Below are 15145 nucleotides of genomic sequence, written 5' to 3'. Positions count from 1 at the left end.
GAGTTTATTTCGCCGGTTCTCCTCAAGTCAAGGTACTGTTCTCACCACATCCTTCAGAAAACATAAACTTACGTAATGCATTATTGTATATTCCATAGTAGGTACACTCGAAAATATGTTTATGAAACCGCAGCGACTCTTTGAAGTTATCGCACCGTACGTACGTGTTCAATCGCTCGATTGAAAATACACAGCGTTCGATACTACTTTACAGATAAACTTTATTAAATATATAAAAAATATTATAATGCCTAACTGAAAAAACGACTGAACTAATGCACATAAAACTTGCACCAGACGAGCCCGTATCGGAAAATACGTGGCAAGCGTAAATTTCATTTTATTCTCCTATTTTTATATAATAATATTTATTACCAATGACTATTTATATAATTAAAAATAATCTTGTAAAATTTTATGGGTTTTAGTAGGGTAGTATGGGTAGTGGTCCTTATAATTAGGTAGATATTTAAGAGTTTATATTCACTATTTGGATGTTTATTTGACTAATCTCACCTTATTACGTTATTTTCGTTATAATATTGTCTATAATTTGATTTACGTTATGTTCATGTACCAGAATGAGTTTATCACCAAACAGTCTTACACGTTTAAGATTGTTTACTGATGATAATATGGTACCTACTTTTCTCTATACTAAAAAATTAAAATTTATTTTGGATTCTACGAATTAATCCTGTTACAACAATATTTCGTATCAATAAAGTAAACATTGTTTAGTGTGTTAACTGCATAGAATATTTAAATAGTTTGGCAGATTTTTAGGGCTAGCCGATATGTCTTTTGGTGACACTATTTTACTGGCTGTAACTAAGTTCAGTCGGTCCTTATATCAACCGCAGATTAAAAGGATAGGTCGTTGACCTTGCTCGATTGGGTGTTACCGATAAATGTGCCGTGCGGAAACATCATACCTGTGATTTGTATCAGTGTCACAGGTTCGTTTAGCAAAATGTCTCGACCTATATTGATTTCTCAGGCGAAAAGTGTTTACAACGCGATTTGTACAAAACTTGATTTTCGATACAAAATATTTGTTTAAGTATTACATTTTTATATACCTTCACTGTCGAAAATATAGGTCACGGTTAATGGCGATTCTCATAACAAAACCAGTACAAGTATAGTATTAGTGCAGAGCGATTTCTTCGAGCCTCGCATCAATACTTGTGAATCTCAACTAAGCAGTGTTTAGTCAAGCCGAGCCGATACGTGTATCGCCATACGAATACTTACCAATCTAAGCAATTCAAGAAGAGAGATTATCCTTTGACACTCGGATCCGAGTATCGCTTAAATGGTACGAGTTTTATTATAATATAGACAACCACTGAATAGAAACTAAGGGAAAGTTCTCGCATAGGACTTATGATGTTTCGACGTTCGCGTTCGACAAACTATTCTTGTGTAAATGCCGCTTCAGGCGCCCCCCTAAATGTTTCACAATAAAAACGAATGTTCCTTTGTATTTTCCGCATGAGTGATACGAACGTTTATTCGATTATTTTTGTTGGTTTGTCCATTTTCTTTGTAGTCGTGTTGTGATACGTGACGTTAAAGTTACTGGAGAAATACGAGTTGATTTGTATAGTTTATAAAATTTCAACAAGAGTCATAATAATCCAGGCCGAGTTTTAGTAAGTATATGTATTTTTTACGCCTACACAAAATTTAAGAGCAATTTATTTCATAGAAAATATTGCTCATTGTGCGTTATTCATATTGTGTTACCTCACTGCATATCATTGCATGTTATATATGAATTATTTTGGGTAATATATTATATCATGTTTCATAAAACGCATGTTTTAGTCTTGATTTTTTATTGCCTATGTTTTTATATAAGCCTCTTGACCTGTAATAGTTTTCTTTCACTTATACGAACATGGTGATAATTCATTAACAATCAAGCGTTATTTTAAATGCAATAATCAGCTTACTTACCAAAGCATCCCGTGCTCTGCAGCGCGTAGTGTTCGGACAGGCATGTGTGGCAGTGCGGCGGCGCGGCGCCCGGCGCGCACTCGCAGCGCCCTGTCGCCGCTGAGCAAGCACGCGTTAACGCCGCTGTGCCACATGCGCACGGAGGGCAGCCTTCGTCCACGCCTGAACAGTGTACAGGGAGAAGTCACTATATGAATAACTCACTTGTCATGAAATTTTTTCTTATTTATTACCTCGTAGTAGTAGTAGCTAGGACACTTAATCTCTCGGTCACGTTTTAAAACAAGACTTCTTTATACAAAAGTAAGTTATCTGAGATATAAGTCATAACTCACCTCCATGTCCCTCTGCACAAGTGTCGCAGGCGTGCCCGGTCCAGCCGGGCGCACACGTGCACTGACCTGTGCGTGGATCACACGCACGTGATAATGCACCACTTCCACATGCACATGGCACGCAGGAACTATTCTCACCTCCGCCTGCCCAGTAACCTTCCTGTTGACACAACATGTTGAAGACACTTTCCAAAACAATTTATGAAATATATAATCTTTTAAAGTAACTTACCTGGCACTGATCGCATCGTTCACCCTCGCTGTGCGGAGGACACACGAGACAGCGACCGGTACTTGCATGGCACGGGCCTCCACCGCACTCACATGGTACGCATAAACCACCCAGAGTACTTGGCGAGCCCCAGTAGCCGGAGTCGCAGCTGAAGAGCAATAAACCTCCTTTGTAATCGTATAAAAACTTATTGTGCATGCAACTCTTTAGAATTATGAAGTTCTTCTGTTTTTTAAGAACTCAATGAGCATGAGATACTATGGTTTACAAATGAGTGCAAATGTGAATTTTTTACCGTTTTTCACTGATAACTCACACACTCACTCAGCACCTACAGAATAGTGTGCTTTCCAGGGTCCGGTAAGTAAAACTGACTACTTTCTTAATATGGCTGCTATTCAGAATAAACCATAACCTTAATATATTTATTGGGTTACTAATAAGTCTAGGAGCTAACATACAAGTCTCCAGATCCTTTCCAATTACATTATTAATTATGATACAAGCCATTCGACATGAATAAGATTTTTATAGAACTTGTGTTCTTGTGAACCTCACTCACAGTTCGCAGTGGTCACCAGAGTACCCGTCTGGGCATTGTGTGCAGACAAACTCGTCGCCTTCCGCCGATGCGAGCGCGCAGTTTGGGCTAAAGTTGTTTGAGGCCTCGTACAGTGGACACGCACAAGGCTTGCACGCACCCTGACAAACAACAATACACTTAACTATGATATTGATATAAAATCTTGCATTAGTGCAAAGCTACCACTGGTTCAGGATGTAAATTCCCAGAAGGATAACCGCCGAAAAAGTTGGTAGTTACTCTTTTTCTAAAATCATCTACGACTAACTTCACTACGTGTATGCAAATCAACAAAGACTCACTTCACGGTTTTGTATTAAGTATATTTTTATACACTCTTATATTGTGTGTAAGCCTAAAAAAAATCTTAAAGGGCTTTCTTTCATGTAATTAACAAAAAATAACGAGTAAGTATGGTATTTGACTAACCTGAACAGGATTTCCGTAGTGTCCAGGAAGACACCTCTCACAATGCGGCCCTGTAGTATTATGTTGACACGGCCCACACGGACCGTCCACTGGCAAACCGATATCAATGATTAATATATCTGATAATTACTTATAATTAGGCGGCCCATTATAGTGCACAAGTATGTCCGAAAACACAGAGACACTCTTTAATACGATGGGAACACAAATCCGATACGAACGGAAAGTTTTTTACAGAATAACCCAATAAATTTCAGTCGGCCTGACCTGGGATTTGCGGCCTTATATGGCCACTACACCAACGGCAACGGTAGACACCTCTACTAACACATATAATAACGTCGTACACTTTATTTTATTGTAAATGGAGGAAAAATAAGATAGGTACCTACAAGTACGAGTAGTACTCAGAAATACTTAGAAAAAATGGGTTAAATTACGTGCATACCAATTTTTTACCTACATTTTCAATTCTGACCTTACGTATACCCCATCATACGGTCTCCCAACTTCTTCAAAGTAATGTTATCATTATTAATGGCTTATATTTAATCCAAATTGTCGAAATCTATTTATAAATATAATGATTTTATAATAAGTAATACCGGAATCACAACCCGCGTGCATGTTGCAGGCGCAGGGCACGCACTCAAAGGCGGGCGCGGAGCCTCGAGCGCGCGCCAGGCGGACGTGCGTCGGCGCGCACCGCGTGCACTGCGCGCCCTGGTAGCCAAGCGGACACGAGCATATTTCGCGCGCACCAGCCGGGGCGCCTTTTATATCAACTCTTTCTAGACGAACCTAAGAAATACTTTAATTTAACGTAAGACCTTAATCGTGATTGAACTAAATGTACCTAAAATAATTTTAATCGTATTAATTTTAGCATTATTAGTTAGTTAGAAGAGTTCAGAAGAACTTAGCGTTTGGCCAATATAAAACCAAACTATATTATACTCGTGAAAACTTTTCTGTCCCATGATTTTTTCGCATAAAAAATAATCTCAGTCAATTTACATTCTCAATGCCATTTTGCATAAATCGCATAAATCCGACGCTGAAAATGAGGGCAAGAAGATACGTCACTAAAATCATGGGTAACTTACTTCGTCTTGATCGAAGTGAAAATGCGCTCGTATCATGATAGCCTTGAGATCGCTGAGAACGTCCAGAAATTGGTTACGAGATAGATGTTCTGATCCGGAGTACCATCCGCCTTCTACCAGTGGTGCCTTCAATTCTATTAATCCTGGTATCTCATAGCTTGAGTTACCATATGAGATTTTAGTACCATCTGCAAAATTATTTTCATTATCAATAATATACTATATAGTTACTGGTGAACAAAACAAATATTTTTTATTGTACCATAGTGAAACATAAACTTAGTAATCTACCAGGCAACCATAAGGGAGTGAAAAAAGAAGATATGGACCATGGACTTGTTAGCATAAAATCTGCTACTTGTCCATTGTGCAAGCCCCATTGGAGCAGCATTGAGGACTAAACCCTCATCACATCCTCTTTCCACAAGGTAAGAAAGAATTGCCCCTGCAGTGGGATATTCACAGTTAATTACTTGATAGTGTAGGTACTTAAGCATAAATGTTTGTGCGTCATAGTACCGTTAGCGAGTAGCACGTAGTCGGGGGCGCGCGAGGCACTGCCGCCCGAGTCCCCGCGCGCGACGCCCCACGCCACCGCAGCATGTAATGCTCCGCCGTACGCCGCCGAATTCTCGCCACTAAGTAGTGTTGACACGAAGTAGTACGATTCCCAGCCTTCTACCTGCAAGTCAAATCAAAATCTTGCTTTTTAAAGATCGATTCGACCATTTGATGATATCAATAAAATTATGATCAGTTTAAGACCTTTTACTGTACTTGTTGCAAACTATAGGACATTTATATTATACACATGTATTATAGTACTCTTTTTATTTTAACGAAAATGACAAGAAATATATTATATGCAAACCTCGTAGCTTATCAGGAAAGGTCTTCCCAGGTCGTCGACAGAAGGAAGAACAGTCTCAGATGTATCATTATCGCTGATCAGCCACGCCTCGCCCAGCGGCAACACCATCTGCCCTCAAAAATTATATTAAACATAAGATTATTTACTCTTCCAAATAGTAACATAGCTTAAACCGTCCATGCATCATTTTTATAAGAATTTTAAAATGTCATCCCTTGAAACTTTTAAAATACAAATATGTTTTATGTTCATACTCTCAATTTTTTTTTTCACAATGTATAACACCAAGTATTTCTTATATGTAGTGCCAAGAGACTAATCTTTCTTGCCTTTGTTTCGGTCAGAATTGCCATTTTCAATTAAATTAATTTAGTATAACATTTATTAATTAAATTCAAGCTCGTTGGAGATATAATACTCACTCTTTATTTGTTTAGGTGCAAGATCACAGGATTTTCTTTCAAGTTTGGTTCAAGGTACAAGTAAACAACACACACTTACATCCTGTCCTTCGCTAGGGTCGGCGGTACAGTGCGAAGCAACATGGGAACAGTAGCAAGGCGCGCAGCCAGCACCAAGCGATGCACTCAATCCAAAATGCCCCGCGGCACAAGTATCGCAACGCTCACCTATCACATTTGCCTGTAACACACCAACTCCTTCTTTAAAATTGGTCTTTCAGGCAATTATTGCAAGAAAATGCTTGAAATTTGAATTGAAACTGATACTTATTACAGTCCCTTTTTGAATCATCATTAGAAGTTCGTTATTATTTCGGATGAATCAGAAAAAATCTCTACGATAAAAATAACAATAAGCAGTTCATGTGTTATATTATTATTTATTTATTTATTTTATGTATTCTTTATTGTACACCATAAATTATTATCGTCAATGCAAGACTAAATTACTTTACCAGATATTATCATTTTCTAAATGTATTTTTTTTTCTATTCCTTTCGATTGAAATGTTCCAGTGGCTAGAATGTGAACATGAATATTAACCAAGGGTAGTTGGCACTGTTCAATGGCATAGGAGTCCTTTGCCTGTGACTTTACTTTTTTCTTTACAAAGTTACATAAGCATATTACCTTGCATTCGCAAACTTCATCACACACTCGGCTTGGGTCGACTATTCCGCGAGGGTCACACTTGCAACCCACGGTAGTCACTTCTACCAAACAGTTGGGAAACGTAGCAGTTGGATCCTCACAAGTATCACACTGAGCGCCTTTGAATCCTTGGTTACAGGAGCAGATTACTCGATGGTGCTTTCTATCCCACTTACAGGATCCTGAAAAATTAGAAAATTACTTGTTGAAGCATTTATTTTGAAATCAAAATCAATATCATCTTTGATGAAGTTGAGCTTGACGTTAGAATTCATTGAGATTCTAGTCAATATTTCTCATAAGAATTTGCATTCAAAACCTGTGGTCATATACTTAAAAAAAGTGTTAGGTATAGAAAATTGTTAACTAAGGCTTTAAATAACTCGTTATTACCGTTAGAACCTTCTGAATCGCATTTGCATGCCTTACAAGGATCGTCTGGTAGGATGTTGTAATGTCCCACCAGGCAGCGATCGCAGAGTGGGCCTGCTCGGTTATCCTGTAAATAAAGGAATTTTTCATTTTCAAGGTAATTGAATCTAACTTACAGATATTAAAGTTTGTATGTTTATTAAGCATGAAAAACTTAAATATATTTATTTATTTTTGTAAAAATTTTTATTCAATTTTATTACATTTTATAAAATGCCACGTGCTTCATTTTATTTACTTACTTTTTTCTTTTATAGTATAACATAATGTCTAAGTAAAATCCTTGTTTAAATGACGTACCTAAATAAATAACTACAGCTGTACTCACCGTGCAATTCACACACAATATAGCACCGGTATCATCAAACGAGCAGGCACCACGTTCTCCACATGAGCAGTCAGTTCTATCTGTCAGTTGGTCACAGGGCTCTCGAGGGTGCCACGCGCCTCCGGAGCAACAACGCTGACAGTGCGCGCCACATGTGCCATGGACACAATCGCATTTGACATTCTGTAATAAGTTTAAATGTCATCTATATGTAAATAATGCATTTTTTTGTTTTGTAGCTATTGATGAGCTTTCTAGTCCTGTAATAGTGTTTTGAATAAAAATTCAAATAAAAGTAGACATCTTTTTTTGAAAATAATTGTTATAGATTTTGCTCAAATTTTCAATATTATCATAACCTTGATTGTGGTTGAATTTCGACCCTTCAGCGAAATAATAATTAATGCAAATTTGTGATTTTTCGATTAATAAATGAGAATCAAAAGCTTCTTCGTATAATGTTTCAATTCGTATCTACAGTGATTTCAAGGTGTAATACCTTGAAATCACTTTAGATATGAATTGGTAATGTCACCGCTGAATTTTCATGTGCTTAATTTATATCTAAATATAATGTAAATCAAGCACGGCGATGGAAAACATCGTGAGGAAACTTTCAATTGTCTAATTTGAATGAAATTCTGCCAAAAGTGTATACAAACCATCATTGGAGTATTGTGGTGGCCTGGAAGAGGAGACCTTGAGAGCCCAACAGTCATTTACAGACTGTTATTTATATTGTATAACTTCTGTTAGATTAAATATTTGTTTCAAGGTTAAAACTGGATTCCATACCTTTTGATCAACAGTGCAATGTTTTGCATGTCCATGACACAAGCATCTGGCGGCGAGGGTCAGTTCCCGCACGGTGTAGTAGCTGTGTCGAGACGACGCATGCGCAGATCGGAATGATACACGCACACGTCTCGCCGGCACACCTTCGCCTATACCGACATGCATCTGTAATAAATATATATTTTATGCATTACATCATGTGGTAAAAATATAATATTCTATTAACATTGGTAATATCATGTTTTCGGTGTGTCAATATCATCATTTCTCGGTTAAAGTATTTTATTAAATCCAAAAAATAAGTTTTCAGATTACGTGAAAAAAGATTATTCAATACCAGTTCTGCGCTCCATCCCCGTGGGTTATTGCGTGATGTCCAAATAGGATCTGATGATATACTCCAGACTGCTTTCAGCTACGGGGCTAACAACGCAGGACATATTATTGTGCAGGACTTTACATGCTCGGCAACACTTCCATTTTTCAGATTTCGCGTTGCTATCCAATATTTCGACAAAAAACACCCCCAGGTCAACTGGGGCAAACCTCATTTTGACTGTCTCTTATTACTCTTTCTCTAACTCTTTGGGAGGCAGCAACAGTATTGAAAGGTAGGTGGTATGTAATGTCAGAAGATATGAATTAATAGGTTTTCTTTTTAATAAAATAAGTTTGAAGTTATAATCCTAGATTAGATTGCCATAGATATATTTATCATAATACCATGAATCATTAACTCTTAAAAGTAATATAACATAATATAACTCACAATCCATGAATCATTCATATCAACACGGTTGTTGATAACAAACTCCCGACCACCACTTTTATGATATTTATCACATAATTAAATACCACGTTAAGAATAGATAAACGAGATGTCACAGTGGTTAGAACGCGTGCATCTTAACCGATAATAGCGGCTTGAAAACCACGTAATCACTAATATAATTTGTCTGATTGTTTTTATAATTCATTTAGTGCTTGGTGAAGGAAAACATTGTGAGAATTCATATGTCTAATTACTCGTATAATCCATCAACACCATTATACACATATATATTATAATATATATTATACACGTCAAATTAGTTCCAAAACATATTCTCAATGATACAGGATGTCTTAGTCTAGCACTGGTATGTTACAGGTTACTAGCTTTTTACTTTAAGTTAAGAATATTTATTATATTATCTTAACCGATTCGACTTCAATTAACAAAATCTAGTAATCGAGTTTCTTAAACCGTATTTTTTTTTAAATTAATTATCATTAAACATAAATAAACTGTGTGTGTCTAATGAATATCTGCCACGTCGTTTAGTGTATTTATCGATCAGCATTGGAATCTGGATACCTAAAGTTATTAGACTTTAATTAGTTAGATACCAAACGCAAGTAGATTTGGTGCGACACACGTTCGTAACATATGTATGCCAATGGACATTGAGAACTAGAGGCAAGTTTAAGTAACAAGTTTGTTTTGAAATTCATGGTGTTCATAAACGTTGTTTTAACTTTTGCTTGATATCCGTATATATAATTACAATGAAAATCCAAAGGGTGGTACTCCTTTGGGTAGGTACCACCCACTCATCACATTTTCTACCATCAGGTTTGAAGGGTTAGTGAGGGGACAAAACGACTAGTTCCCAAGGTTAGTGGCGCATTGGTGTTTTATGAAGTGGCTAATATCTTTTATAGCGCCCAATGCTTATGGACTATGATGACCACTTACCATCAGATAGACCATTAACGCGACCGCCTACAAATGTCATAGATATAAATAAATATAGCATACATATATAAATGCATATAGCATACATGATTCAGGAGCCTGTTACAAGCACATTTGGATCGTAATTAAAAAAAGTTTGGCATAAATCTTGTGAGGGTTCTCTGAAAAATTGACCAGAAACTAAGCAACTCAGTATAACTCATAATATTTTTGATCATCAATCTATTTACTTGACTTTAACTGACCTCTCCGTTTTCAAGTGGCTTAGAGTTGATAAACTGCGTTGAACAAGACGGCTTCTCTGCCCGACTTGTCCTTTTCACCCCTCTTGCCTTCCTCCTCCGCCTTTCGGGTCTAAGGTCCCATAATTTACGACAGTGGTCCCGGTCACCGAACGCTCGGACCATCCGCCAATCGTCACCATTTTCCGTTGAAGAGACTTCGAGAGACCAGGCCAGGGGACGCGGAGATGGACCAGATTTTATGATAACGTGAAGCAGCTCCATTTTCTGAAAAAGAGGAGAATAATGTGTTAACTTCGTTAAAACTCAATAACTTTATATGTACACTACATTATATTTTACTTTTGACGGATGACGGCTTAACAGTAGGTATTTATGATTTTGAAAATAATATTGATTTCTCATTAAAAAACGTCATAACCAATGTATATTTTACACAAACAAGCAGACAAATCTTACGATTATTTTAAAATCATCATTACCAAGATTAAATTATTTAGTCTATATATATAAATAATATTTCAACTCGATTTCGACTCCAATTTGGACTAGATATTTTACTGAGCCAAACCCACCGAAAACATTCAGTTACTATATTCCACTAATTAAATGAAAATTAAGGCAATTTAGTAAAATTATTATTAAATTATGTTTTATTTTATAATATTTCATAACCAAAACAAGTTATCCAATTACAATAATCGCAAACATTTCATAATTCCAGCGACAATAACCGGATACGCTCGAAGCGTTCAATCTTTGCCCCTTACAGGTTATACAAAACACTAAAAAAATCCACAATTTTATATCTAATAATATATCTACGATAAGATAGAAACAGTTATAGCACAAAACATATAACGAATACAAAAAAAAACTGTCCTCACAAAACTTGACCTGATCTGATCAATATATAAAATAAAAAGACAAACAAAAACTCCCATCACACAATAAACCATATAATAAAACTAAAACTATGGCGTTTATCTCATTCAACGTGGCAATCATTTGACGAGCACTTAACCGTTTAAAACATTCCATATAGAAACGGAGGGCGCCAGAGCAGCCATTAAGAGTTCAAACAAAACGGACAAGAAAACAGTAGCTCACACTTTCAGGCAATTAGTTCTGATCGTGGCACCGCTATTAACGCAAGAGAAGGCGCGCTTTGCTGTGGGAACAATGTTAAATAAATAAAACTTTAGCGAGTGACGCTATACCCGTCGCCACTTCAGTCTGGGGACTGCCGATAGCTGAGAATTTGTTGGCTCTTTTGTTTCATTTTTTTAATTTACAAATCTTTAACGAGCTGAGTAAATATACTTCGTGTTCTTTGTGCCAGACCGTCTGGGTAGGTAGCAACCAATCTCAGAATATATGAAATATTCCACCGCCAAGCAGTGATGCTTAGTATTGTTGTTCTGGTTAGGTTACGTTAAAGTAAGTACAGGCATAAGGCACATAGAATCTCAATCCCGAGCATGGCGGCCCGTTTTTTATGTCAAATGATTTAAATTTCATACGGAACATATGAAAACCCATATCAACGGACAGGTGACCACTTACCATCAGGTTGACCATTTGTCAGTTCACCCACTGCAGCCGTAAAAATATATTTGGACAAACCATGACCGTATGCAATGTTAACGATAATAGTAGCAGTATTACCGTAATTGCAATGTAGTTCTATAAACTATTTATAAACGTTAAATGCTCAATTCATTTAATTTTACTACTTACTAGAAGCAGCTGAATTCACTTTGTTTGCTTTTGGAGTGAACTAAAATTTTCTTTTCCGAACCGGTGATTCTTTTTAATTTGACAATCAGTAAACAAGTGTAATGCTTCTACATTTATTTAACTAGTTGTCGCTCACGGCTTCGCTCTCTTTTAGGGGGTCGAGAATTCAAGCTTGCTTCATATCAAATTTGGTCAAATTCGGTGCTCTGTGACCGTGTTCACGGCCGTGAAAGAGCAACAGATAGACAGACAAACAGACGGACAGTGATACTTTCGCATATAGATAAAGAAGAATATAATAGAATTAATCAAATTAAAATCAAATATCGATTTGATTAATTCTACCGAAAATGTCAAAAAGTTAAATAAGATTTAAACGTAGAATTTAAATAGCAGTTATCTTCGTTGAATATCAGACCAAATTACAGGGCTGTTGGTTGCATATGTAATAGGTGGTCTCGGGCTTCACGCGAGCTTTGTTAGAGGCATTTAAATAATGGATTCAGTGACCAATCAAATTGACGCCGGAGCTGCGAGAGGTTCTGATCGCTTGAGCCAATTAAGGGCTTGATTTCACACATAGTGCTTACAACCGAGAACTTTAACACCTTTAAATTAATATTAATTTTTCTAATTGCAATATTTATTTTGACCAACACGTAAAGAGTAATTAATTTTAACAGTATATCACGTGACTTATGTAATTATTGAACATGAGCTCTAATTTAAATAAATCCGCACGCATTTTTTTTATTATGTCACTCGTTGAATTAACAATATAATAAAATAAATCATAAAAAATGTTTTTATTTTTCTTATTTTCATGACTTCAACTTAAACTTTTTTATTGAACGTATCATGTTTTATTGATTCAATTATATCCATGATTCTTAGATTTAATAATAATTGCTTCTACATAAAAATATACCAGAAGCCGGTATTCGTTTTTATGTTTATGTAACAACACGACTTACATCACAAAAAGTCACATAAACGTATCAATTAATATGTCTTACACACCACATCCTCATATCTAAGATGGCATATAAGATATCAAACTAATTACAGATCAAAATATAGTCTTTAATTAATCCTAAACCGCGCCATATTGGTCACGAGTCACACAATCGAGTAATAAGTCTCCGAACGAAAGAAAAACGTCTGAAACGCTTACTACGAAGAAGTTACCAGTTAACGCATTCGATGGGATCGTAACCATGTATGGACTAACTAATGAAGGTGCGTCTGGACTCATCACGATTGCCAGGGGAGTTTTTCTGATAGTCCAATTTTGGTTTCGATCATTTAGTTTGTATAACGGATTATTTTATACACACGGCACCGTGGAATGTTTAAGGAAAAATTATTAAATTGATACTGTTGATGATTATCAAATTTTCCATTATAAAACAAATGTTCACAAGAATCTCCAGGTATTTTTCAAGACAACTAAATGTAAACCTATTTCAACAACGGTTATAATATTATTACAACTTGCAACAGTTAACTCTCCCCTAATAGGTATTTATATCTCAGATACAAACTTACCTAAAATATTTTAAGACTCATGTAACAATTTAATCAAATGTTTTTTTGTCACCGATAACATAAATTTTGTAATATTCTTTTAAATTTACCATTCTTTCATTGTTGCTAATTATTTTAACAGTAGCTGTTCCGAGATTCGGGTTTTAACTACTTTGAACCGCTTTAAATCGCTTCCTGCTTTAAACATTACCTATCGGTATAAAAACTTTAGCCTTTCTCAAGAAATAGACATATTTATTTTAATATTACATTTAAATAAACAAGTTGTTTAAATACATGTCAATACATTTAATCTTTGTAAATATTGATTAAGCCTTAAAAATTTGTTTAAATTATTTTCCATAAAATATTTGCTATTTCCAATTGCTTTTAAAGATTTATTTTATACATAGATAATTGTAATATAATCATGAGTCAGCCAAGTGAAAAGAACGCATACTTTGCGCCTGCAAATGTGGATGAATCACAATCGTATATACTCTTTTGTAGTAAATAATCGTAAATCTAAAACAAACGTATTATATCAAACGATTAATTCTAGAAATCAATGTATACGTCGGTAGATTTGCGATAAGATAGTGTCGAATATTTAAAATAATATTACAGACGCTAATAATGTGTATTTACTGTTGCTATGAGTTATTTCTTAATATATTTTGTGGGCAAACGAGCCACCTATGGGCAGTGGTCACCACCGCCCATAGACATTTGCAAATGATAGCTAAGTTCCTTTTCTCCGTTTTCTTTTCTCTGTGACAATTTTTTTTCAGTTCCGTTCCGGCGTCATTAGGTAACATACTTGGGCAGTGAGTTGTCGTTAAATGTAATTTAAAAATGTTAACTTAATTAAAATAAATATATTATTTATATATTATACGTCTGTTTTAATTTATCGATGAGTTCTCGACATATTTCAGGGAGATTACGATTCCAATCAACATGTACGTGGAGAAATACCCATCTTGGGCCGACGCGCTTACCACGATAAATAAAACGGTAAATTCCGAGCGATAGAATAGAATATTAATAGTTTTTGTGTCTTTTTGAGAGAACTTATCTACCCGAATCCTATTTAAAAAAAAAACACTGCCATGAATATGAGACACTCCACCGTTAAACATCAGTGAGCGAGCCAGTGTCACAACAGGCAGAAGAGACATGCAAATCTCATTTCTAAGGTTAGTGGCACATTGCTGATATGAGATATTATTAATATTTCTTACAGAACCGATGTCTACGGACAGCAGTAAACACTTATCATCAGATGGCCCCATTTGAAAGTCCCCAATGTGATATAAATATCTATAATAAATAAAAAAAACATCTAGTCATTAATCAGATCCCGAAGTAACATCCTATCGTTTTAAATACGTTGCTTAGCTGAATATAATAAGACGAGGATAATATATTTACTTTATTTATAAAAAAAAAACACAGACTCTCCGCATTGCTCTTAAAACATCGACCGGGTACATCAGCGATTCTGTTATCAACTACCATTGTTATCACAACTGTTATCAAGTCTCGATATCGTGGACTAGTCCTTCTCTGAGCATCGTCGGCGGCGGTCACTGACGAGATGTCGGTACCTGGTCCAAATAATAAAGCCCAGAGCGTAAGTGTTGATATCGTGAACAAGACGAAAAGTGGCGCATATGGGTCGTATTCTGGGTACCCGCAGGGCACAC

At 35.9% G+C, this 15145-nt stretch overlaps 2 protein-coding genes across 2 annotated transcripts in view; both read right to left on the bottom strand.

The window, feature by feature from the left end:
• The window catches only part of LOC113396688 (neuroligin-1-like), a 677577-nt gene that overhangs the window by 40905 nt on the left and 621527 nt on the right, over positions 1-15145 (bottom strand). The window lies entirely within an intron of this gene.
• Positions 1-15145, bottom strand: part of Wb (wing blister) — a 171647-nt gene that overhangs the window by 87898 nt on the left and 68604 nt on the right. Inside the window, exons 5-19 of the mRNA XM_064219912.1 lie at positions 10173-10436; positions 8190-8354; positions 7395-7577; positions 7028-7133; positions 6614-6816; positions 6023-6163; positions 5522-5629; positions 5170-5332; positions 4651-4838; positions 4150-4345; positions 3545-3633; positions 3095-3234; positions 2533-2680; positions 2301-2460; positions 1966-2127 (exon numbers count right to left, since the gene is read on the bottom strand). Of these exons, the coding sequence (XP_064075982.1) occupies positions 1966-2127; positions 2301-2460; positions 2533-2680; positions 3095-3234; positions 3545-3633; positions 4150-4345; positions 4651-4838; positions 5170-5332; positions 5522-5629; positions 6023-6163; positions 6614-6816; positions 7028-7133; positions 7395-7577; positions 8190-8354; positions 10173-10436 (2416 nt within the window). The remainder of the gene's footprint in view (positions 1-1965; positions 2128-2300; positions 2461-2532; positions 2681-3094; positions 3235-3544; positions 3634-4149; positions 4346-4650; positions 4839-5169; positions 5333-5521; positions 5630-6022; positions 6164-6613; positions 6817-7027; positions 7134-7394; positions 7578-8189; positions 8355-10172; positions 10437-15145) is intronic.

The sequence above is a fragment of the Vanessa tameamea genome, chromosome 4 (genome assembly GCF_037043105.1).
Source record: "Vanessa tameamea isolate UH-Manoa-2023 chromosome 4, ilVanTame1 primary haplotype, whole genome shotgun sequence".
Classification (NCBI taxonomy): domain Eukaryota; kingdom Metazoa; phylum Arthropoda; class Insecta; order Lepidoptera; family Nymphalidae; genus Vanessa; species Vanessa tameamea.
Note: the sequence above shows the minus strand (reverse complement) of the source record. Positions and strands in the feature narration are given on the sequence as shown.